The sequence below is a fragment of the Marmota flaviventris genome, chromosome 1 (genome assembly GCF_047511675.1).
Source record: "Marmota flaviventris isolate mMarFla1 chromosome 1, mMarFla1.hap1, whole genome shotgun sequence".
NCBI classification, from domain to species: domain Eukaryota; kingdom Metazoa; phylum Chordata; class Mammalia; order Rodentia; family Sciuridae; genus Marmota; species Marmota flaviventris.
Window position 1 is genome coordinate 57,486,256 of NC_092498.1, and position 26,546 is coordinate 57,512,801.

General features: G+C 37.0%; 1 protein-coding gene and 1 non-coding gene across 7 annotated transcripts in view; both read right to left on the minus strand.

Moving 5' to 3' along the window:
- Positions 1–19,171, minus strand: part of Rint1 (RAD50 interactor 1) — a 28,174-nt gene extending 9,003 nt beyond the window's left edge. Inside the window, exons 1-12 of one of the 6 annotated variants that reach the window (XM_071613148.1) lie at positions 19,037–19,171; positions 18,354–18,399; positions 13,659–13,849; positions 11,954–12,195; positions 9,540–9,689; positions 9,283–9,456; positions 9,032–9,181; positions 8,260–8,416; positions 6,033–6,143; positions 5,687–5,912; positions 4,517–4,654; positions 2,349–2,548 (exon numbers count right to left, since the gene is read on the minus strand). In XM_071613148.1, the coding sequence (XP_071469249.1) occupies positions 2,349–2,548; positions 4,517–4,654; positions 5,687–5,912; positions 6,033–6,143; positions 8,260–8,416; positions 9,032–9,181; positions 9,283–9,456; positions 9,540–9,689; positions 11,954–12,195; positions 13,659–13,849; positions 18,354–18,399; positions 19,037–19,063 (1,812 nt within the window). In that variant the 5' untranslated portion in view covers positions 19,064–19,171. Of the gene's footprint in view, positions 1–2,348; positions 2,549–4,516; positions 4,655–5,686; positions 5,913–6,032; positions 6,144–8,259; positions 8,417–9,031; positions 9,182–9,282; positions 9,457–9,539; positions 9,690–11,953; positions 12,196–13,658; positions 13,850–18,353; positions 18,400–19,021 lie in introns of those variants that run through there. The other 5 variants (XM_071613141.1, XM_027926471.2, XM_071613156.1 and 2 more) reach the window with 5 other exon arrangements.
- On the minus strand, positions 1,174–1,245 carry Trnaa-ugc (transfer RNA alanine (anticodon UGC)). Its single transcript has one exon. It is a non-coding gene; the product is annotated as a tRNA-Ala (tRNA).
- Positions 19,172–26,546: the final 7,375 nt, after the last annotated feature.

The following is a 26,546-nucleotide window of genomic DNA, read 5'->3' on the forward strand; positions in this document are numbered from 1 at the left end:
TTTTTTGCCTCAAATTCATAATTTAAAATACATTCTTATCTTATTTCTATACTTCCTCCCTAATCCAGACACTAAATATTTTTTAAATGTCCGTGTTTAAATATGCTTCTTTTCTGCTTTTTTCTTACTAAATTAAAATTGGATAATATACAGATGTTAAATTAATTCACCTTGTCCATCTTTGTAACACACTTAAAAATTATGTTTTTTGGGCTGGGGATATAGCTCAGTTGGTAGAGTGCTTGCCTTGCATGCACACCATGCTGGATTCAATCCCCAGCACCACACACACACAAAAAAAAAAATTATGTTTTTCCCCAGCTAGTCAATCTTTCTAATTATATACTTCATAATTTTTAAATTCCCACTTTACCTATCACATATTAAGAGTAATATTTTAAGTTTATAGGTAAAATTATAGTTGTTTTATTGTTTACTTTCCTATTTTTGTTTTATGACGTACGTTTATAATGAATGTATCTTCATATTCATTAACCTGTTTATGCAGCATAGTTTTTTTACTGTTTAATGTGTATTTCACCATCTGTGGTCATCCTAGTTCTCTAAAAATGTTTTGTGTCATGAACTTACTTTATGAAACACATAGGTGTTTCAGATGATCTCAGAACAGTGGTTCCCATGCAAGTGTACCTTGTCCAAGAAGGAAGTCTGGGAAGCCCTCTGAGATTACTATAATACTGTATCTAAAATAATTAAAGGAATTAATTTGTCTATATCAAGACTATAAAGGCTAATTAGGTTTCTTCACTTCTGGTTAGAAGTACATTTGGAAAATCGGGTTACCAGAAGCCCTGTTAGCCAGTATATTCCTTGGGTTATTTTAATATTTATCTCTTAGAGATAAATACTAAAATATTTACCATGAAATATGATATCTGAGGCCTGCTTCAAAATAATTAAATGGTGTTGGGGGTTGTGAAGAAGTTGAAATGAAACAGAAGTAGGGTAAGAAGCTGGGTGGCACATGGGGTTATTTTCCTGTTTGTTTAAAAATAGTTATTTGAGGTGCTAAGGATCAAATCCAGAGTCTTATATATTCTAGGTAAGCATTCTACTAGGTAAGCATTCTACAACAAAGCCACATCCCAGCCATTAATAATTTTTTAAATATCTTTTTATTTATTTATTTATTTTTGTTGTGATTATTGATTTTGGTGATGCTGGGGATTGAACCCAGGGCCTTGTGCATGCAAGGCAAGCACTCTACCAACTGAGCTATTATCCCTAGCCTCTATTTATTTATTTTTATGTGGTGCTGAGGATCTAACCCAGGGCTTCATACATACAAGGCAAACGCTCTACCATTGAGCTATAACCCCAGCCCCATAAATAATTTTTTAAGTCTGAAAGAATTAAAATTTTAAAAATGTTTCTATTTTAATGATTCTTCATAATTTGTCATGTTTTGAAGACATTCAAGTATCAAATGTTACTCTTTTATTTTCCTTCAAGTCCTGGATTGATTGATTGATTGATTTGATGGTGTCAGGAATTGAACCCAGAGTCCAGAGATTCATGCAAGCTACACAAGCACTCTGCCACTAACTAACTATACCTATAGACCAGAGTCCTGGATTTTATTTATTTTTTAAAAAATATTTTTGTCAGGGCTGGGATGTGGCTCAAGTGGTAGCGCACTCACCTAGCATGCGTGAGGCACTGGGTTCGATTCCCAGCACCACATAAAAATAAAATAAAGATATTGTGTCCACCTAAAACTAAAAAAAAATAAATAAATATTTTATATATATATAGTAGTTGTAGATGGACACAATACCTTTATTTTATTTGTTTATTGTATATGGTGCCAGGAATCCAACCTAGTGCCTCACCCATGCTAGGCAAGTGCTCTACCACTGAGCCACAACCCAGCCCTTTTATTGATTTTTGACATCATTATTTAATAACAATTTTTCCATGGTGGCAATTACCATATATGAATATTTTTTGAGGACAAAGAAAAATGAAAAGAGGTTCATTCTATGAGCAACTATTTCATGAAAGATTTTTTTTTTTCAATTTTTTGTTTGTTTTTTGTTTTTGGTGGCACTGGGGATTGAACGCAAGGTCTCATGCATGGTAGGCAAGCATTCTACCACTAAGTCATATCTATTTCAGTCTTCCAACGGTTAAGTTCATTAAAATATCAGGATTATTTATCTATTTGGGATTTGACTGAGAAAAAAGTATATTTTAATCATATCTCGGAAGTTTGGCATCATTGTGATTGTGTCTAACATGTTACTTACAATAGATTCAACATTTCAAAAGGTCAAAATAGTTCAAACCACTAATATATTTCTTAATATAAAAGTGTTTTAACTCACAACATTGTCAGCCCAGTCTGCTAGTACTGTTGAGATGTAGTTCACAGCATTAAGAATTGCACAGTATCGAAAGCCAAGGGAGGCTCTAGTCTCTTCTTTCATCACCTGAGTTAATCGTATCCTAAAATCATCTACTAAATCCTTCTGTAACTCCAGGAACTGCAGCTTTCGGGAAGCTGTGGGGAGATTTTTATACCTGTCTGTGGAGAGAGTTAGTAAGACATGAAAGGTTTTGGTACCATCCATAATATAGGCTTTTGCTACTTTGCCAAAAGTCAATTTATCATTTATGTATGGATCTATCTTTTTCTAAAGCGCTTGTGTAACATGGGCGAGGCACCATATAAAAATAAGTAATAAAATTAATTAACGACAGTGTATGCAATTATAACTAAAAATTAAATATTTAAAAAAAAAATGCCGCTGAGCATGGTGGCACACACCTGTAATCCAGCTACTTGGGAGGCTAGTGGAGGAGGAGTTCAGGGCTAATCTGGGCAACTTAGTGAGATCCTATCTCAAAAAAATAAAAAGGGTTGAGGGCTGGGTATGGTGACACACACAGAAGCCTAGCAAACACACAGCTCTGGAGGCTGAAGCAGGAGGATCATAAGTTCAAAGCCAGCCTCAGCAACTTAGCATGGCCTAAGCAACTCAGTGAGACCCTGTCTCTAAATAAAATTTTTTTAAAAAAAGGGCTCAGATGTGGCTCAGTAGTTAAGCACCCTTGAGTTCAATGCCTAATACCAAAAAAGAAGGGGGGAGGGGGGCAGGGAATGTAGCTCAGTAGTAGAGCATCCCTGGGTTCAATCCCCACTACCATAAAAAAAAAAAAAAAAAAATGCCTCCATTCTGCTATCATGTATAACTGATTAGAACAAATAAATAAATTTTAAAAAAATAAAAATAAAGGAGAAGCTCCTAGAGATTAAATAAGATACATATTTAAGGAATTACAGGTGACATGATGTTGAAATGTCCTTGAAAATACTCCAGGGGAAAAAAAGTTGGGTAGAAAAATGTTACAGAAAACACAATTGTTTTGAACCTTGACAATGGGTAACAAAGGGTCCTGCCTTTGTGTTTGTTTGAAAATATTCTTAATACAAATTTTTTTAAAGTCACATGAGGGCTGGGGGTGTGGCTCAAGCAGTAGCGTGCTCGCTTGACATGCGCGAGGCGCTGGGTTCGATCCTCAGCACCACATACAAATAAAATAAAGATGTTGTGTCCACCAAAAACTAAAAAATAAATAAATATTTAAAAATAAATAAAAATAAAGTCACATGAGTTTTTTCTTAAGTTTTTAAGGGTTTTTCATATTTTTTCTTATAATTAAGAATACAAAATTATTTACTGATTGGGCTAGAATACACTTCTTCATGTTATGTGAACAAGAAATGGATTGCCAAAGGAGCGGGAGGCAAAGAGAACTAAGGATGGTGTCAATGAAGGCTTCTGGAACCTGGAGAATCAGCAGGCCTACAGTGGGACAACATGGATGATGCCTTCCAACCAGGGCCAGCAGCTGCTAGGTTACTCTCCAGCCAGACAAATCTTGCATGATAAGAATTCCTATTCCAATCTTCAGAGGCTGGGGCTGTAGCTCAGTGGCAGAGCGCTTGCCTAGCATGCATGAGGCACAGGGTTCGATCCTCAGCACCACATAAAAATAAGCAAATAAAGGCATTCTATCTATCTACAACTCCAAAAAAAATTAAAAAGAAAAAAAAAATTTACAGTGGCACATGCCTATGGTCTCCCATCTACTCAGGAGGCACCACTTAAGCTAGGAGTTCAAGGGTAGTCCAGAAAAACAGTGAAACTCTATCTCTTGAAAAAAATTAATTTAATTTAGGTCAATTGCCATTACTGAAGGCATTTGAAAGCTAAATGGCAAGACAGTTCAGGTAATAAAATTAAATTCTTATTTAATTGTTTAAATAAAACAATTCAAGAATTTTTCCCTTAGGTATACCAATGTTTAAGTACTAACTTAAATTATTAAAAATCCAAAAATCCAAATATTTGTTAGATATCAACTAAAATATAAACTGAATTATAATAACCACTGTATAATATTAATATTTTTGAGCTACTAGAAAAAGTATCATGTGAAAAGTCAATACTTTTAAAACAAAGCCCTATCATGAAACATTTATACTTACCAGTTATAACCAAGAGTAGAGTCATAAAAGTTTCTGCACAGTCTGGAACTTTCATTTCATCTACATCAGTGATATCCTTATATTGGGATACCCAGGCAGCTTCTGATGAAAGCATTGAGTCCATTTTTTGAAGAGCAACTGATATGAAGAAAAAAAGGATTATGTCAATTAAGTAATTATAGTCATTCCTTATTTTTTCAACCTATATATTTTTTAGGAATTTGGGACTCTTCTATACAATAAACCCTAGTTATAATATATTTAAAATACTCTATTTTCAAATCTTCAAAATAGTTACACTGCTAAGGCATGGTGGTGTACACCTATAATCCCAGCAGCTCAAGAGGATGAGGCAAGAGGATCTCAAGTTCAAAGCCAGCCTCAGCAACTTAGCAACTTCACAAGACTCTCTCTAAATAAAATATAAAAAGGGCTGGGGGGCTGGGGCTTAGAGGTAGAGCCCTCACCTAGCATGCATGAGGCACTGGGTTCGATCTTCAGCACCACATAAAAATAAAGGTATTGTGTCAACTTAAAACTAAAACATAAAAAAAGGTTTGGGGATCTGGCTCTGTGGTTAAGCACCCCTGGGTTGACTCCCAGGCACCAAAAGAAAAAAAAATACTTACAATGACTACATCCAAAAAGATTCTACCAAGAACAAAAATACTATGTGGTAAATCTATAAAATAGCTATACGCTCTACCAGTTTGCCTGTTCCACTCTAGAAGCATGTAAAGTGTAATTCAAAAATAAAGTTTCATGGGAAGAAAAGAAAATAAGATTATCTCTGAAAGCAACTTGGTAAACTCTGACCAGGAAAATTTTTGATGACTATAGTTCCTACCCAGGATTAGAGGTGGAAAACACCAAAATTTATATAACAAAAAGGTATCTAAATGGGAATAGGAAAGACAGTAGAGTGAATCTGACATAACTTTCCTATGCTCATATATGGATACACAACCACTGAAATTCCACATCATGTACAACCACAAGAATGGGATCCCAATCAAACAAGTTATACTCTATGTATGTATGTCAAAATATACTCTATTGTCATGTGTATCTAAAAAGAACAAATTTTTTAAAGTGGAAAAACAAAACAAACAAACAAACAAAAAAAAAAAAAAACAGGCATCTCTGTCCTATGGCCACATGAGCACTTACATTTTCTCTCCACAGTCAACCATCTCTGAAAACAGGTTTCCTCTGATAGAATATGCATACAATTAGCAAAAGTGCTAGGATAGTAGTGAACATTGTGTAGCTCCCTTTCAAACAACAGCACCTCATCCACCAAATGACAGAAGAGATTGTCATCATAGAGCAGACAAGGAATATCTGAAGCTAACTTCTCAAGAACCAGCATCATGAGACCCCGAGAAAATTCAAGCTAAAAGAAATACACATGAAAAAAAAAAAAAAAAGAAACACACATGAGGTAAGTAGATAACGAGGTATTCAAGTACAGGTACAACTTTAAAACTGAAACACTTAGGACTGAGTCTCTTACCCTGGCATTTACTGCAGAGCCCGCATTGTCTAATATTGGCTGAATCTTCTCATCCAGAAATTGAGTATGGTTTCCAATCCACATAAGTACCTGAGCCAAGTACCATTCCGGCTAAGGAAGAAGGTAAAATAATTTAAATTTTTCATTTATTCCGAGTAGACAGTCATAAAAATATATATTTAATTGTAAACACACAACACTTTAAAAAAAATAGTTGAAAATTTCTATGTAGAAGAAAATAATTTCTACTCTGAACTTCAAACTCATGAAAAGCTTAATCACCAAATATTTCTCAATATTCTCCCAACAAATTCCAATAATGTGGTGTAAGCCAATAAACCCATAAATTTAAAATGCCAGAGGGGGTAAGGATATAAAGTATTTGCCTAGGATGTGCCAAGCCCTGGGCTTAATCCCTAGCACCATGGGGAGAAAAAAAACTATATATATTTAAAACTTAGCACTTTAGTAATAGATAAAATGAACTGATGGCCTTTAAATTGTTTCTTTAAAAATTTTTAAACATCATTTTCTTCTTCTTTTTCTTTTCAAATGATAGATTAAGGAAAAAATTGAAAAAAAAATTGGCTTAAAACAGGTACAATTATAGAAAGGAATAAGAGCATTTTAAATTTTCCTTAGAGATGATCTCTGCAAGCATTCCAAGTTTTGTTGAACAAAGATCCAAAAATATTTACTGAATGGTAAACCTCTCTTGTGTGCTAGATGTTGGGAATACAAAAATGAATAAGGGCAGTATCTAATCTCAAAGGTTGCACAGGTTAGGCTTGGTGGCAGAGTGCTAAGTCTACTGGAATCACACTTTCAAAAGCAGCCGACCAACTCACAAGTTTCTTACATCAACTTATTACTGCCTCTCTACAACTTTAGGTTCATTGCTTTGTCTTATTATTTAGTACTAAGTGGTTCTGCCCTTCCTTCTACCCCATTCAACAAAGGAGACCCATAAAGTGAAGCCACTATGCTCCTTCCTGTGCAAACACATAAACATAATTACCTATTCCTGGATTCCTTTTTAAATGTAGTAGGGATTGAACTAGGTGATATTCTGCCACTAAGCTACATTCCCAGCACTCTTATTCTTATTTTGAGACAGGATCTTGCTAAATTGCCAGGCTCAAACTTGGGATTCTCCTGCTTTAGCCTCCTAAGTAGCTGGGATAACAGGCATGTACCACACCATGCCTAGTGATTCCTTTAAAATTCTATGAATTTGGTAAGTTCATTTATATGATATGTACATTATATGATATGTGATTTGGCATTAGTAAAATTTAAAATACTTACTGAACCCCTAACTTTATGTGCTACATTAATTGATAGCAAAACTCAATAGATAAGGTAGTAAATAACTCCTTTTTCCTTTTTGGTACTGGGGATTAAACCCAGCAATGCTTTAACCATATCCCCAGCCCCTTTTCCTTTTTATTTTGAGACAGGGTCTTGTTAAATTGCGGAAGTTGCCCTCAAACTTGCAATGCTAGGCTGGGGATATAGCTCAGTTGGTAGAGTGCTTTGTCTCGCATGCACAAGGTCCTGGATTCAATCCCCAGCACCACCAAAAACAAAAACAAAAAAAAGGTTGCAGTCCTCCTGCCTCTACCCTACAAGTCACTGGGATTACAGGCATAAACCACCATGCCCAGCCCTCCTAGTAATTTCTAAGATTATAATTTGACTTATTTCTCAAGCCAAATTAAAGAAACATCTCAACAATATGCCTAGTATACACCAGTAAGGTCCCTCAATTAAAATATTGGAGATAATGTCCTCAAAACTGTTTACATTTATTCCCATAATCTCTTTGCACAGCTATAAAGCATTTTAGCATAAGCACCTATATTCAAAACTAATGCTCTACTATTTTGGGGAATTCACTTTTTCTTTCAATATATTTATAAATCCAAAGGAGCAATTTGTACAATGAAACACAGTGGATCCAATTGTAAAAACCGTCACAGCAAATGCTACAGCACCCATAGCAACCCTAGAAACTGGTCACATGACATGCCAATGAGTTAACTGACACCTGCAACATATCTACTTCCAAGTCCCCTATTATAAATGGCAGTGACAAAACATGAATTTACCTCTTTAGAAGAAAAACAGAAAAGTGAATAGAGGTAAATTTTAAGTTGGTAAAAGTACAGAAATATTGAACATTTGCTATTACTAAAAACCAAAGGTAAGAGTTGGCAAAGCACACCTTGCTTATAACATTAGTTTGTCGGTTGCCTCTGAAGTGATACCTGAACCTCTTTTGAAGGGGAGTCAGCATAATCTGGATGGGCAGGATGACAGAAGGGGAAGGTGGAAGAGAATATTTTTCTGGGAGTTCTTTTGGCTCAGTAAGTAATTCATCTCTGACATAGTGAAGTCAAGGAAAAAGAATAAAATATACATACAGACACACACACACACATATATATGCACATATACACTCACACACAATATATGTATACACACAATTTCCCAACAAATGTACCAATACTAAGTAAAAATTATGATACAAATAGTAAGTCTAACTTTACATTATATACAAGTTTAGTAAAAAAAAAACTGCACAACATTTTTATTAGAATTAATCTGTAAATCTTTTCTAAAATAAAAATATTAGGAAATTCAACTTATAATTTGATTAGATTAATATTTTGTTACTAAGGTTTCCTCCCAATTATTCATTCATTCTATTATATGTGATGCAATTATGATGCAAACTTGGGTCAGTCCCTGTCTCAGAACTCTTCCTTGCAATACTCTGGCCCACACAAAGTTCACTTTGCAAAAGAAAAATCCACCACTCAATGGCCATTGATACATCAAGTCCAACCCAGGACTCCCATTTGGTTCTTTTTTTTTTTTTTTCTTTTTTTTTTCCATTTGGTTCTTGACCACTTTCAAAAAGTTTTACTCTGTAGCCACAAATCCACTCTATAAAGAAGAAATTTTAGTTAAGTTTTCCACTTTGACAAAGATACGAGGTTTGCAGTTTCAATAACTGACAAAACAATGTCTCCAGGTTACTGTATATCTCAGGGGCACTGGTGGGTCGGTTTAAGCCAACAGTTTGAGATTGAGGGGGCACAATGAATGGCCAATGAATCTGTGCTAAAACTTCCTCAAAATCGCTGAAACAGAAAACAAACACACATTTCAGTACAAGGTTATCAAATAATTGCCAAATATCCAACTGAAAGTAATGACCATGAAATATGGGTAAATTCTCTACCTTGTAAGCTTGTCCTTGAGAATTTTATGCCAGAATTTAACTGTGGCTCTCATGAAACTGAGAAGATGAGTACAGGATGATTCCTGAAGTTTAATGTCAAGTTCTGTCATAGCCACCAGGATAGAGGCTGCCTCTGGCACATTATTGGTCATCAGATATTGTTGAATGTTATCACTGCAAAACAAAGGAAAGAAAATAAACTTAAGGAAAATTTATTCAGAATAATTATAAATTTGGAAAAAACGATTCTCCCTCACATTTTATATAAAGTTACATCCAAGGATGAATGAAGCACCACCCTGATGTGGCTATTTAACCTAACGCCATGTCTCTCTTGGATCCTGGAGTCCTCTAAATTTCTTAGCAACCTTCTAAGAGCAGCAAGCAGCCCATGTTCAGGATAGCATCTGTTAGGGTGAAGTACAATATCTTCAATTGTTACTTCTTTTGCCTAACAAATTTTGATTTCCCACTTCAAAGAAATATATTGCAAACTAAGTGTTCCATTATATTAGAATAAAGATTACTGTGCTTAAGAAATATACAAATGTTACAAAAGAACTTAAAATGTACAAGTAACCACAGAATATAGAAGGATTGCTTTCTAGGACGATATATATCTCTACAGAACACGGAAGCATAAAGGACATTTTAGAACCTAAGAAAAGTCTTCATTTGGAGTGATACTGCTGTACTATAGAATTCACGAAACAGAACAAAGTTGCTACTCCTAACAAGAAGAAACTATTTAAATTAAAAGAGAGAATTACAAAAGCTCAAAAGAAAGCTAGAAATAGAGATGTTACCACAAAATACTTAAGGGAAAGAACACATTATTAAAGAGAGAAACAATTGTTTCTGTACTTTGTTATAAATTTCTTATTTCTAATATAATTCTTTGGACACATTTCTCTTAAACAATTCAGATATCAGAAATGGTTATAAATAATCACAGTCCTATTCTAGTTAACCTAATACTTTTAGTTAATCTAATAATTTTAATGTAGTACAATGAGAGGGAGACCTTTATACAACTTATTTTACTTAATAAGGTTATTAATATTATCTCTTACTGGTATTTTCTTTCAGAGGGGCAAGGAGAAATAAAGAAATAAAATAAAGCAAAGTTTAAAATTCCCTCACTGCAAATAATTTAAACAAGAATGAGATGATCTAAAAAGCTTAAGTCAATTTCTGGAATCACTAATCATACTACAGTCTTCAAAAATAAAACCTCATATATGCAAAATAAGGATTTTCATACCAAACTAATAAGTAAAATGCTTTATAATCTTAGGAAACATATGCAGGACAAAAGAATACATAACATTCATAACATATATAACATTAAATATATTAACTATGGTACATCTTAAAGAAAATATTAAAAATTTTGGAACCAGACATGGTGGTGTCACACCTATAATCCCAGCTACTCAGGAGGCTGAGGCAAGTTCAAGAATGGCCTGAGTAACTTCCATGTCTCAAAAACAAAAACAAAAAAAAGGCAGGGAGCAGCAAGGGGTGGGAAGGGCACAAGCCTAGCATGCACCAGACCATAGTTCACTCATGAGGAAGGGGGTACTCTTGGATGATTTTTCTCCCTTTGGTTTTCCAGACATTAATGGCTACTGACAGTTATGCAACAAGAATAGCTAAAACTAAGCAAGGCTCCAACAATATAATTTCAGGGGACCATATCATGAAACCAAATAAGTTGCCCCTTTAGGTAGAAATGTTACTCTGGCTTGTTTAAAAAGCAATACCAGATATAATCACCAGTGGTATATATTCAATTTAAAAGAACTTCTTTCTCTTCTCCCCCTACTCAGTTAGTAGAATTTTGTTATTCATCTAAGAAAAGTTATTTAATGATTCACACTGAAAAAAATTCAAATTCTAAGCTGGGCGCAGTGGCACACGCCTGTAATCCCAGTGGCTCAGGAGGGTGAGGCAGGAGGATCCTGAGTTCAAACACAGCCTCAGCAATGGTGGGGGGCTAAGCAACTCAGTGAGGCCCTGTCACTAAATAAAATATAAGGGGCTGGGGATGTGGCTCAAGTGGTAGCGTGCTCGCCTGGCATGCGTGTGTGTGGCCGGGGTTCGATCCTCAGCACTATATACAAACAATGATGTTGTATCTGCCGAAAACTAAAAAATAAATATTAAAAAATTCTCTCTCTCTCAAAAAAAAATTGAAAAAAAAAAATATAAAATAGGGGTGGGGATGTGACTCAGTGGTTAAGTGCCCCTGAGTTCAATCTCCAATACAAAAAAAAAAAAAAAATTCCAATTCTAGAGGAAGCAATCCATCTCATTGTGACAATCTCTAAAAATTAAACAGGGATACCTATTACCCACACTGAGTGTTTGTTTTACTAATTTCATATTACAAACAATACTTTTTACCACATGTTCATAACACAACTATAAGACTTAAAATTTTAACATACTTACTTTCTTTCAAATGCAAATTAAACTCCCTGAAAAGTTTATGTTCATTCACAACAAAGGAAAAGAATCATTATCATAATGCTATTTTCCTAACAACTGGTAAAATTACATCATTATAATCTTTAATTAACTCAATTATTTAATGGCAAGCATGCATGCTCTAAGACAGAGCCTCAAAGGAAAACAATAATTATGAGAACAAAGCAGCCCATTTTACCTTAGTTCTTCAATTTGCGAAATCCATTTAAGGTAAGCGAGATGCCGTTCAATCTCTTCAATTTGGTTAATCATGGCCCCGAGATCATCCATCCAAGGCTGTGCAGTCAGCAAATGGCTGTTAATGGAACTGAAGAGATGAGTTTCTTGCTCCAGAAACAGATTAAGGAATTGCTTTGAATCTTCTGCATTTTTTAAGGCACTCTGAATTCTTTTAGGAATTTCTGATGAAATGGTAAGTACCTAACCATACCAAAAATAAATAAATAAATAAGACAAAGAGAATAGCAGCGATCAGATAAAATTTTCATAATCTTTTTTTAGTTCATTCACTTCCAAATGCATGTTTGTTCTGACAGAACTGAAAATTATCTATTAAAAACTTCAAAAGAGGGCTGGGATTGTGGCTTAGCGGTAGAGTGCTCACCTCGCACATGTGAAATCCCGGGTTTGATCCTCAGCACCACATAAAAATAAATAAGTGAAATAAAGGTATTGTGTCCAACTACAACTAAAAAACAAATATTAAAAAAAAAAAACCTTCAAAAGAAAGATTTGATTTCTTCAACCCTACCAATCAATCCAAATATAAAATGCTGGATGTGAATGCGACAAACCATTATGTTCAGTATGTTTATTTACGTATAATTTGTGAAAGTGCAGCCTAGTGTCGCAGCAGAACTGACCTTCCTGTAGAAGGACTGGCAGATGAGGTGAGGCATGGTAGAAGACCACACAATGGATAGGCACAACCCACTCAGCTACGACATAACCTCTAACAGAGCCCTTCAAGACTGAAACAAACTGATGGGGCCAGGCTAAACGTAGGTGTAGTAGAAAGATAAAAAGAGGAGAGTTGAGGAGGCCCAAGGTGATGGGTAGGGATAGGAGAACATAAGACAACTGACAACCCAGGGATGACATCCACATACCCACAGACTGTACTTAACCTAATTTAGTAGTTAAACAATATTTTTTTTTCTTTGACTATTCCAGGTACAGATCCAGTTATTTTAGATTCAAGAATACTTTCATTGTTTTTTTTTTCAATTATTTTAGGTAATGTTTATTGTAAAAAGAAAAAAAGAACCTGAAAAGACATAAAATATGAAGATAATAAGTCACTTTCAGCCAACTACCCTAAAATAACCACTATTACAATATTATACTTTTTGTGTTTTTCTTGCTGTGCATTTATTAAAAAAAAAAAAAAAAAAAAAACTGGAATGACAGTGTCTAAACATTTTTGTAAACCACAAAATTATTTACTCACAAAGCACTTTAGAAGTCATTCTATAAAAGCTATATAAAATGTTAGCTATCATTATGTTTTCAAGACATAAATCAGCAGGAACTTTTGCCTTTTAAATAATCTATAAAACATGTAGTACCTTTGTAGGTCTTTAAAAACCTATTAAATAGTTTAAAATGATTAGACTTTTGTCACAATCCAAACTCTAAAATTCTATAAATAATAGTGATTATGTTTATATTATATTCCTATAATGAGTATGTTATTGATATTATTTTTTTATATTTATTTTTTAGTTGTAGTTGGACACAATACCTTTTTATTTTTATTTATTTTTATGTGGTGCTGAGGATTGAACCCAGGGCCTCGCATGTGCCAGGCGAGCGCTCCACCACTGAGCTCCAGCCCCAGCCCCATTATTATTGATATTATTTCAACGAGTTTTAATACTTACCTGTTCTTCTAACTGCATTTTACTTTCTGTCATTTGTTCTATGAGTTTATCAAGTTTTTTTAAAGATTTAAGGTCATTTCCAACTTCCTTTTCTATGAATGCAGACACATAAGAAGAAAGGTCACCATTATCTGTATCTCCGCAGACCTCTTCACCTCCCACGAGAGATGCAATGTTCATGTCACCTAAAACTTAAAAAGGAACTACTCAATACCACTAAGCACTATAGAGTTAAAGGAAATATAAAAGATACACAAGACAGTGTGTTTACCTTTAAACACTAATAATTTTAAAACACATACAGTATATATAGACACATAATATTTAAATGAATAGCTATAAAGCAGTCTATCAAGCAAGTACTACAAAATACTTAAGAGTGGAAGAAATTCAGAGTGAAGAAAAAAATCTCATAAAGTCTGACCTAGTAACCAGAGATTTCAATAGACATTGTCATGACAATGCTAATACCTTTTCAATTTTTTTTAGTTGTTGATAGAACTTTATTTTTATTTATTTATAGGTGGTGCTGAGAATCGAACCTGGTACCTCACACATGCTAGGCAAGTGTTCCACCACTGAGCTACAACCCCAGTCCCCCTTTTCTAATTTTATAAGGAATCAATGGTAGATTTAGACTAACAACAAATGAGTTCTCTAGTTTTAAAATGTTAAATTATTGAAATATTTCAAGTATATGGAAGAAATTTGAAAAGGTGACCAATAAGTAAAAACTCTTAAACAGTTTTAAAAGCTTAAAATGTCATTGTTACAAAGATGTCCATATCAGAAACAGGAAGAAGGAAAAAAGAATACATGAGAGAAAACACAAAAATTACTTGAAAAAAATCAAAATGGCTATTTTGTACAAAATGAGATTCTTTCCATGGCAAACAAACCAGATTTAGCCCAATTTATATTGGACTTAGTAAAAACGTGGCAAAGCAGATGACTTGGAACCCTGAAGCCATTTCTTGTTGAAGAGCAATGTGAAATTTCCCAAATACTCACCAGGATGTTTATTAAGACCTAATTAAAGTTACCTGTAATTCTTTTTAAGCAAAAGTCAAATATATAAATTTAAATTTTTCAAGTTTTTTTTTTTTTGGGGGGGGGGTACCAGGGACTAAACTCAGGGGTACTATTTTGTATTTTATTTAGAGACAGGGTCTCACTGAGTTGCTTAGCACCTCGCTTTTTATTGAGGCTGGCTTTGAACTTTTGATCCTCCTGTCCTAGCCTCATGAACCGCTGGGATTACAGGGAGCCACTGGGATTACAGGCATGCACCACCTCACCCAGCTTAAGTTTCATCTTAACAAAATACTTAAGAAAACAAATTTTTAGTAAATAGTCTATTTCAAAGGCAACTAAATTATTTTCAATTGTCCTAAATTTGTGGATCAATAGCATTGCTCTTCTTATCAGGTATCTCTTGCTATACTTTGCTGACCAGTGTGGCATTCTTTTTTTTTTTTTCAGTACTAGAAATTGAACCCAGGGCCTTCTGTATGCTAGGCAAGTGCTCTACCACTAAGCTACATCTCTAGCTCTTTTTATTTTGATAAAAGGTCTCACTAAGAATTGAACAACAGCAGATGAGGTAGAGAGGGAAGATGGAAGGGGAGGGGAGGGGGGATAGTAGGGGATAGGAAAGGTAGCAGAATACAACAGTCACTAATATGGCATTATGTAAAAATGTGAATGTGTAACCGATGTGATTCTGCAATTTGTATTTGGGGTAAAAATGGGAGTTCATAACCCACTTGAGTCAAATGTATGAAAGATGATATGTCATGAGCTTTGTAATGTTTTGAACAACCAATTTAAAAAAAAAAAAAAAAAAAAAAGGTCTCACTAAGGTGCTCAGGCTGGACTACTTTGATCCTCCTGTCACACACTCTCAAGTAGCTGGGATTACAGGTGTGGCACTGTGCCTGGCTCAGGGTGGCTTTCTGAACTGTGCCCTGCACCTCAGGGACCTGGAGGTTCATAGCAGTTTCTTGGCAAAGAATTAAGGGGTGACATGACCAAAGAAAAAGGGAGAGCACAAGGGAAACCAGGAACAGTCCTCGCAGCCCACCCCAGTGTGCTGAGTTCAGGTTTCTCTCTGAGGAATCTGTTTCCATGCATAAGCTATCCTCTTTTCATTACTCATAGCTTCTTCTTCCAGGCAAGTTTAGAAAACCTGAAGTATAATCATAGCTTCATTTCACTGATAAACACACTCAGTTCTACTCCCTCCACAATTTGAATTTTTCCACATTGATGAATTAACCTTTCTAGATTCGAGTAATTCCTAGTTTAAAAATAATTTTAAAAAGTGTGTGTGTGAGGGATAAAGCTGGCGGGAACAAAACAGACCCTCCTGGGGAACAACATGTAATCACCTTCATTACAAGTCATCCTAACTATTAACATCTAAATATATTCCTAAATGTAAAATGTAAATATCAGCTATTATTCAGTTATTTATGTAAAGACTAACAAAATACAAATCAGTATGTTTGGTATCAGGTATGTTATCCCCTCACCCTTCCTTCTACTACCAAAAACTAAAATTTCCCTTTGTTCTATTTAACTTCTAAAATTCATTTCCTGTTCTTTTTTTTAAATTATTTTTTAGCTTTAGGTGGACACCATCTTTATTTTATTTTTATGTGGTGCTGAGGATCGAACCCAGTGCCTCACGCATGCCAGGCAAGCACGCTACTACTTGAGCCATATCCCCAGCCCCTCATTTCCTGTTCTTAATCCAATACTATTTATTTTCTTCTCCTTCACATATGAACGGGATTGACCTGTCTGCATCCACACTTTATTAATATATAATAATACAGTATATTAATCACAGTACATAATATCATACATAGTGCAATTGTAAGTTAATCATTATATATGAATATTATATTAATATCATTGTATATTCACAATTTCTTCTTTTTTTTTTACCTATTTATTATAAATAAGTGAGTTGTGTGTATCCACAAATAAACAGAGACAGAGAATCCTCCGGGAAAAGTTAGGTTGCTACATCTTAGGGAGTTGATTCTACCTCAACATAAAAGAAAAAAAAAAATCACATTCTTTACGTATATAACAATTCAAATGTGTCATATAGTACATTCTTAATCAAATTACATACTTCAAAATGACACACTGGTGATTTAGGAGATTTTTATGTCTCTCCTTTTCCGTTTTTTGTAAAGAGCACTACTAATTGCAAAGTAGTTGACTGAACACTGGGAACAAGGACAAAGTCCATGATATGACAATCAGTGTCTATCCTGTTACTAAAATGATATATTGGTAGGCATCAGACTTCTGAGGCATCTGAATGTGGAAAAGGAAAGGTATGTTATTCAGCTTTTCATCTCAGTGATCAAAATATCTGACAAAAAAAATTTAGAGGTGGAAAAGTTTATTTTGGGTTCACAGTTTCATAGGTTCTGTCCATGGTTGGCCAACTCCATTGCTTTAACCCTGAGGTAATGAAGAATACCATGGCAGAAGGGTATGGCAGAGGAAGACTATCAATTCATGATAGCTAGGAAGCAGTGTGCAAGAGGAGCCAGGAACAGATATAGTCCAAGGGCATATCTCCAGTGACCTACTTCCTCTAGCCATGTCCTACCTGCCTTCAGTTACCACCCAAAAGTCCATTCAAAGTATTAATCCAAGTGGATCAATCCACTGATAAGGTTACAATTCTCATAATCTAACCATTTCACCTCTGAACATTCCTGCATTGCCTAACATGAGCTTTTCAAGGGACCCCTCATATCTAAACCGTAACAGAAGGGTTTAACTAAAAGTTATGGTGCACCCTCATATCCTTCAAGGAAAAGGAATTAAGCTGTAGCAGCCATGACTGTCAAGAGTTATGACCTGGGGCTGGGATTGTGGCTCAGTGGTATCAATCCCTGATTCCCATAAAAGAGATATTATATGCTCTACTCCCCGCCTCAAAAGAAAAATTCACTTCAAAAGCCCCTGAAGAGTCCTTGATTTCCAATAACCTGCCATACTTAGGTTGCTGTATCTTACAGAGTTAATTCTACGTTAACTTAAAAAAAAAATCACATTAAAGTAAAATGACAAATGTCAACATTCCTGGCATATGTTCTTATCCTAGGTATGAAATGTAGGCACCAACTTTTCCCCATTCCCTGACCAGTCCAAGATTCAGAACTCAAATTATCCATTGTGCTCTTCCCAAAGCAAATTTTAATTGCAAATTCACTGAGGGTAAAAGTGCAACTAAATGATTATCATTTACCTCCTTTGAACCTGATTAAGGTTCAAAGTTAAGATTAAGGTTAAATGTTTCCTAGATCATTAGCTTCTCCAAACTCCTGATGCTTAAGTTGATGCATCATTAACATGACAAGCAGGTCCCAATTATTCTGAGTTGTATCTGATGGACAGACCTTGAAAGAAGCCATACCAGTTCCTGTTCTAGGTAGAGGGTCAGGAAGTGTTCTTCTCCAAAGCCTCCCACATTTAAAACCTTACACAGCAATATGTGTATAATGATAATCAGTATTTATTATTATATAAGCATATTCCACAGAAAGAAAATAGTTCATCTGAAAGATAACAGGCTAAGAACCCTTTTCTGTTGCAGACCCTGGAAGGGTGAATTTGGAAGGAATGCTGGGCAAAAAAGAGCTAAGGTATTTGGAGCCTACTTACTTTTCTCCTCGATGTTCTTCCCTTCCTCGCCACTTTCAGAGGAACACTAGAAGGAAAATAGGTGTGACAAAACAAATTAAGAATGAAGTAAGATGGAACTCATACAGGGCTCCTAAACGACACCCACTGGAAGACAGGAGTCCCAGTCTCCCTCCCTTCGAGGCCTTCTTAGGGGCCAGAGCAATCAGATATCAGTTTGAAAGATAGCTATCTCCTTGGTGCCACCACTGCCACCTTCCCAGGTCTGTGACACTTAAGACCCGAGTTACCTGCCCAGTCGCCGAGGTTACCACCCAATGATATCTGTCATCTCACCCAGACCATCAGACCCACTTCGTTGGACCTACGTCCCTTGGGGCGTCTCAACACTGAGCTCCATCTCGAGTCCTTTTTATTTTATTTTGAGACAGGGTCTCACTAAATTGCTTAGGGCCTGGCTAAGTTGCCCAGGCTGGTCTTAAACTTGCGCTCCTCTTGCCTCAGCCTCCTGGGTCAATGGGGATTACAGGCTTGCGTCACCACGGCCCGCACAACTCGGTCTTGGAAGACCCTCCGGCTCCAGCCACGGGTACCACTAATTTCTAGGGTCACCTCACCCAAACAATCTCCCCTGGGAGATCTGTACCATCTGACTGGGCCACCAGCGTCCCCTCCCAAGGTCGCCTCACCGGGGCTGCAAGCACCTCGCAGATCTCGCCGGTCGGATGCATTCTGCCTCCGCGCGAGTCCTCGGCTCCATGTGCTGCCAGCTTGGTGTGTGGAGTGCGACTCCGGCCAGCGACAGACACCAGCTCCGACTCGGTGTCCCTAGGACTACGCGCCACCTCGACTTCCTCTTGCTGTCTCTCTGGTTCCTTCCTCTAGGCCCAGAGAGGCCATGGCAGCGTAGCCCCTGGCCGCGCTGTGGCACCACCTGCTGGCCGAGGGTCGGAATGGCCGCTCAGGAAGCGGGCGCCTGCCGGTAAGGTTCTGGGCTGGGGGAAGGGGCAATCCCTCTCAGCCACTGTAAAGCCCCTTGCTTGCTGGGAGCTGCTGATAATGTAGCTTGAAGGTATGCTTCCTCCACGCCATAGATTCTGTAAATCATTTAAATTTATATCTTAGACAATATTATGTTAGAGAGTGTGAGTAAGCTTATTAACTAAGAACTTAAAAGTAAATGTAGCTTATTTGGTTCGGTTTAATAGGAGATTTTCAAAGAATTTTAGTGAAAGGAAAGCGAGGAAACGGGGCCGGCGACCGGGACCAGGCAGGGATACACACGAGAGTTTACTTAGAGCTGACAAATAAAGGCCATCTCTCCATAGGAGAGAGAGGCAACACAGGTTTGGGATTCGGGACTTTTATGGGGCAGGCTCAGGGATTAGACCCCGGTGAGTCCTATTGGGCAGTGAAGGTTGAAGTCAGTGGTGAACCTTTCTCAGAACCCCCTTAGGCGGAAAAGCGAAAATTTTCCCAAAATGCAGCTGTCACTTAAGATGGCCATCCAGATGCTAAACAAGGACCTTACAGTTAGGATCTTTAATCTTTCTTTTAAGGATGATCAGATTCCTAGGGATAACTCTCTGGTTTCCTACCTGGAGAATGAGGCTCTGGTTGTAAACGTCCTAGGAGCTGATTGGAGGAAGAGCTTTCAACACCTAACATGCAAAGTTGCCCAGTGGAGGCCCCCCATCACCTGCTGATTGCCAGGGAGGAGGAATGGGAGTTCCTAGCAGCAAGGGTTGGTAAAGGAACCCGGGATTTGATAACTTCATAAACAAACTAATATGGAAGTACTGAAAGCAAAATGAATAAAAGAAAAGAATGGAGACGGACCTCAACGGATCAACGATCCTTTATTAAGCATCGGAGGGGCATATTTTTCAGGAGAGAAAATGGCAACTGGTTACAGTAGGGGTCTGAATTTTACAGGATTCAGTGAAACTGAATCATAGCAGAATGTGTTGGTTGGGAAGTCTGAAGAATAACAGTAGACACGGGAAATTTTGAAAATCCAGGCCCATTGCCTTCCTTCTCTCCCTAGGACCCATTATCCTTTTTTACTTCGTGGGGGTTGGTTTTCCATGTCCTTCAAGTTCATAAAGATCAAAGCAAAAGAAAAAGCAACCTTGGAGGAAACAAATTCTTCAGTGAGGAGAAAATTGAAATATATGTATTGGATATACTATGAGTTACAACTGCCAACATAAAATAATAATAGGATAGTATTTTATTTTATTTTTTTAAACATATTATTTTTTTTTTAAGAGAGAGAGGTGTTTTTTTTTTTTTTTTTTTTTTTTAATGTTTACTTTTTAGTTTTCGGCGGACACAACATCTTTGTTTGAATGTGGTGCTGAGGATCAAACCGGGCTGCACGCATGCCAGGCGAGCGCGCTACCGCTTGAGCCACATCCCCAGCCCTAGGATAGTATTTTAAAAGGAGGATTCAGAGACCAATTATACACACATACACACACACACACACACACATACAGAAATGAAAAGCCCAATGCCTGAAAGATAGATGGTGGGAAATATCTTGGGGGGGCGGGTGGTTGGGGGGAGCCATTGAACAAAATAATTCAAGAAAGTTACACAAAACTGAAAATCATGTGTTTCCAAATTGAAATGCACCAACTGTCTTGCACAATTCATAAAAATTGATTTATTCCATGGCTCATCCCTCTGAAATTGTAGAACATTGGGGACAAAAAGACTTTCAGAGAGAGAAACTATTCACTAACCCAACTATAATGTATAAATATAAAGCTCTAATTAAAATAAGAAGAAGAAAGAAAGAAAACTGATCATTTACAAAGAATAAAAAATCAATCCAGAAAAAAAGGTCCAATCTATAACCTCAGTTATTCAGGAGGCTGAGGCAGGAGGATGGCAAGTTCCTCAACAACTTTGTGAGACTCTATCTAAAAAAATAAGGGAATGGAGTTACAGTGATGCTGCCAGTTACCAGTGCCGAGTTTTGCTTCCTCATGTGTTGAAGTATGACATTAGAGAAGCACGCAGAGGCAAGCATATAAATCAGGGTTTATTTAAAAAGGGGTAACAGACTTCTTCTGGGAAGAAGAAGGGGGGCCAAAGGTGGTATCCTAGTATCCCAAGAAGTGAGGGTGTTCTGCCTTTTTAATCTCCTAGGCTTCCTTTGTTCTCCTGCTCTGTTTTCCCCATCTTTCTCTTTCCTGTGTAGTGACTAGGCCCAAGAGATGTTCAGTGGGATCTCCAAAAGGTGAGAAGTAGATGAGCTGGAAGGGCCAAGGTGGAGTGATAGGGGCAGGAAGTGGGGTGTAATTAACAACTCCTTATAAGAAAGGACAATCCCTGGGACAGGTTACCTTAGCAACAGGTTAGAGCAGGGGCAGGTTATCTTGATAAGGGTAGAGGAAGGGCTCTGAAGGAAATAACATTTCTATTTCCCCATTTTCTGGATCTGACCCTTGCCTATCTGCCTGTCTAATTCTGGCTTCAATTGCACAGTAGTAAAGTGTTTGCCTAGCATGTTCAAGGCCCTAGGTTTGAACCCAGCACCACCAAAAAATAAAATAAAAAGGACTGGAGATTTAGTTCAGTGGCTAAAATTTAAAAAAAAAAAAAGAAGAAGAAGAATCAATATTGTTGGATTTCTCAGAGCAACAAAGAGGACCAAAGAGTAATTTCATCAAATATCTAAAGGAAATTTATTAAAACTAGAATGCTATATTTGATTAGTAACCTATCACTCGAGTTTGGGATTAGAATAAAGGCATATTCAGACATTCAAGATCTCAAAACTTGACCTTTCATTTACCTTTTCTTTCTCAGGAAACTACTGAAGGTTATGTTCCCCTAAAATGAGAAAGTAATCAATGAGAAAAGACATAGTGTCTTAGTTTGTTTTCTGTTTCTATAATACCACAGACTGGATATTTTATAAAGAATAAAGGTTTGGGGGCTTGGGTTGTGGCTCAGTGGGTAGGGTGCTCACCCAGTATGTGTGAGGCACTGGGTTCGATCCTCAGCACCGCATAAAAATAAAATAAAGATATTGTGTCCATCTATAACTAAAAAATATTTTTTTAAAAAAAAAAGGAAGGAAGGTTTCATTCAACTCACAGTTACTGAGACTGAGCAGTCCCAGATTAAGGGGTAGCATCTGGTAAAGGACTTGCTGGTGTAGACTCTGCCAAAGTCCCAAGGCAGCACAGACCATAACATGATGGTAAAAGCAGCTCAGATCTAAGAGTCAGAACAAGATGATCTTTATTAACAGATCCATTCTTTTAAAGGCCTTCCTGGTACACCTTCTTCCCCCCCACCACCCTTTTGTGGTCCCATGGGTCAAATTCAGAGCCTCTTACATGCTAGGCAAGCTCTCTACCACTGAGTTACATCTACAGCTCTGGTCTCACCTCTTAATACCTCACAAACAGGGATTAAATGTTAACACAAGTTTTGGTTGAAACATTCAAACCATAGAACATAGATGTAGGAAACAGGGAAATGAAGTGAGATTCCCTGTCAACAAGTGTGTACTAGGCATGGATTATTGCAGGTCAGAAGGCTCCAAAAGAAGCTTCTCCAGATAGATGAAACTGATAGAATACCTCGCCTAATCAAACATCTGGAGGGGGAAATTTAAACAATCATTAAGGAATAGGGGGTTGGCTTAGTAATAAAAAATAAACCAAGAGAATATTAACTACAGCAAAAATAAAAGCCTATGCAGGAGAAAGAGAAGTAATTATAGTTTCCTACTTGCCCAAGATGAGAGTGATAGTTACGTCATTATAATGAAGTAAACACAATCTAAAGAAAGCATAATATAACTATATTGAGCAAATGGAGGGATGGGAAATATAGTGGAGAAATGAGAAGGAAGGAAAACTAAGGCTTTTTTTGGCCATTATCAATAGATAATGCATAAAAGTGAAAAATTTAAAAATAGCAATACAACATGTTATATAGAGATGGAGATAAATAATCAGTTAAGAGAAGAAAAATGACTGCCTTTGAGAAGGTGGATACAGGTAAGAAGAGGGGAGGAATAAGGATACAGGTTTTGCTGTTTCATTGCAAACTTTGCAATGTGTCTATAGAATTATTTGCCTTTTAATCACAGACATGCATAAGTCTGATAAAAATTTAAAGATTAAATCAAAGGAGAAAAGACACTTCCCTGAACTCAAAATTTTGCCTCTGAAAAAAATCATAGACATGGAAACAAATAAGTTAGGATTGAGTATAAAGCTTAACAACAGAAATGTTTGTAATGACTGAGGGAGTACAGAGAAAAATTAATTGCTATCTGGGGTGTGGAAAAAGACGTCTAAGATGGACAGAATACTAGGCAATCATAGGTTGAAAGAAGATATATGATAGGCACTTAGGAATGTATATACTGCTGGTGTAGAGTTAGAAGCAAGATACTCAATATCGTATATAATATAAATGAAGTTTTAAAGTAGAGAACATTTGACTGTTAAATGACTAGTAAAGTGTGTTAGAGTAGGGGAGAGGCTTTGAATGCTTCTGAGTTATTTTAACAATAAAAGCCAATGGAGTCATCCATTTTGGAAAACAGAAAATTAAAGATGCACATTTCACCTGGACCCTATGTAAGGCAGGTTTGACTAACATGCAAACAATTTTTAAGTTTTAACCATGGACCCAGCCAATAGCCAAAGAAATGTGAAAGGTCTTTCCCCTAAACACATTTGTGAAGAGTTTGCACACAATCTCAGAAATTTTTAGAAAAATTTCATGTTTTTAGATCAGTTTTAGTTTATAGCACAATTGATAATTAGTTTCAGAGATTTCCCATATATCTCCTTCCCTGACACATGCATAGCTTCCTCCACCATCCACAGCCCTCACCAAAGTGGTACCTTTGTTACAATTGATAAGTTTACATTAATACATAATTATCACCCAAAGTCCATAGTTCACATTAGGGTCCACTTGGTGTTGTAGGTTCTATGAGTTCTAACAAATGTACAATGACATATATCCACCATTATGTTATGATAGAGTGTTTTCATTATCCTAAAAATTCTCTGTGTTCGGGTACAGCGGTGCATGCCTGTAATTCCAGAAACTGGAAAGGCTAGTTCAAGGCTAGCCTCAGCAAAAATCGAGGTTCTAAGCAACTCAGTGAGACCCTGTCTCTAAATGAAATACAAAATAGGGCTAGGAATATGGCTCAGTGATCAAGTACCCCTGAGTTCAATCCCTGATACCCAAACAAAACAAAACAAAAATTCTCTGTGTTCTGCATGTTCATGCATCCTAAACTAGGCAAACACTTTTTTTTTTTTTAATTACTGACTCCATAGTTTTCTTTCTTAGAATGTCCTATGGTTGGAATCATGCAGTATGTGGCCTCTTCAGATTGGTTTCTTTCAATTAGTCCTATGCATAGGTGGTTCCTCCATGTCTTTTCATGATTTGCTAGCTTTTTTTTTTAAGTGGTATGGGGTGGATACCTGGTTTGAACTCAGGGGCACTTAACACTGAGCCACATCCTCAACCATTTTTTGTATTTTATTTAGACAGAGTCTCACTAAGTTGCTTAGAACTTTGCTCTTGCTGAGGCTGCCTTTGAACTCATGATCCTCCTTCCTCGGCCTCCTGAGCTGCTGGGATTACAGGCAGACACCATTGGCCTGGCTTATTTAATTTTATATTTTTTAAACATTTTTTTTGACGTTGATGGACCTTTATTTTATTCATTTATTTATATGCGGTGCTGATAATAGAACCCAGAACTCACACGTGCTAGGCAAGTGCTCTACCAATGAGCCATGACCCCAGCCCCTCATTTATTTTTTAAAAAATTTTAAAAAATTTTTGTTATGTTTATTTATTTTTATGTGGTGCTGAGGATCAAACCCAGTGCCTCATGTGTGTGAAGCAAGTGCTCTACCACTGAGCTACAACCCAGCCACATTTAATTTTTAAAAATATTTTTTTAGTTGTCAATGGAACTTTATTTTATTTACTGATACGTGGTGCTGAAACTCGAACCCAGAGCCCCACACATGATGGCAAGTGCTCTGCCACTGAGCCACAATTCCAGCCCCCGTCATTTATTTATTTATTTGGTACCAGGGATTGAACTCAAGGGCACTCGACCACTGAGCCACATCCCCAGCTCTACTTTTGTTTTTTATTAGAGACAGGGTCTCACTGAGTTGCTTAGAGCTTCCCTAAATTTCTGAGGTTGGCTTTGAACTCGCAATCCTCCTGCCTCCGCCTCCCAAGCCGCTGGGATTACAGCGCGTTCGGCTCGTTTATTTTTTATTTCTTTTTAATATTTTAGTTTTTATTTATAGTTGGACACACTACCTTTATTTTATTTATTTATTTTTATGTGGTGCTGAGGATCAAACCCAGGACAAGTGCTCCTCCGCTGAGCCACAACCCCGGCCTTCATTTATTCTTAATACTAAATAATATTCCACGGTCTGTATACACCACAGTTTATCCATTCACCTAATGAAGAATATCTTGGTTCCAAGTTTTGGCAATTATGAATATCCGCGTGCAGATTTTTGTGTGCCTAAGTGTCCAACTCCTTTGGGTAAGTAACCAGAAGAAAAATTACTGGTAACAACATATTTAGTTTTGCAAGAAACTGTCAAACTGTCTTCCAGAGTGGCAGAAACATCAGCAATGAGTGAGATTTCCTGTTGCTCCACAACCTCACCAACACTTGCTGCTTACAAGTCAAAACAATGAGTTATCGCTACACAATGATAAAGCGCCCCTGGATTCAATCCGCAGTATCAAAAAATAAAAATAAACAGAAGCATAAACTAGCTACCATCAGATTTGTTGAAGAGGATCCTATGGGAAGCAGTCAGGGTAAAAAGTGGGGAAATGGTCCTCTTGGATCCGCAACATTCGAGGGACCCATAGAACAAAGAGTACCTAAAGTGAAATCCCTAACAATGAATAAGGCAAACTCTATTTTAGACGTCCTAAAGATCTAATGTGCTCTTTGGTGCATTATAAAAGCCCCTTTTTTGCTCCGGCGCCACACCCGCGTACCAAGCAGGAGAGACTCAGCGGGTCAAAGGGCTGAGAGTTGGCAGCCGGGCGCGCCCGAGTTCCCTTGCCTGCGCCGCCAGCTCCGGGTGGGCGGGGCCTCGGGTGGGCGGGGCCTCCCCGGGGAGGGGCGGGGCTCGGGCTCCAACCCGGGGGAGGGGCCGGCGG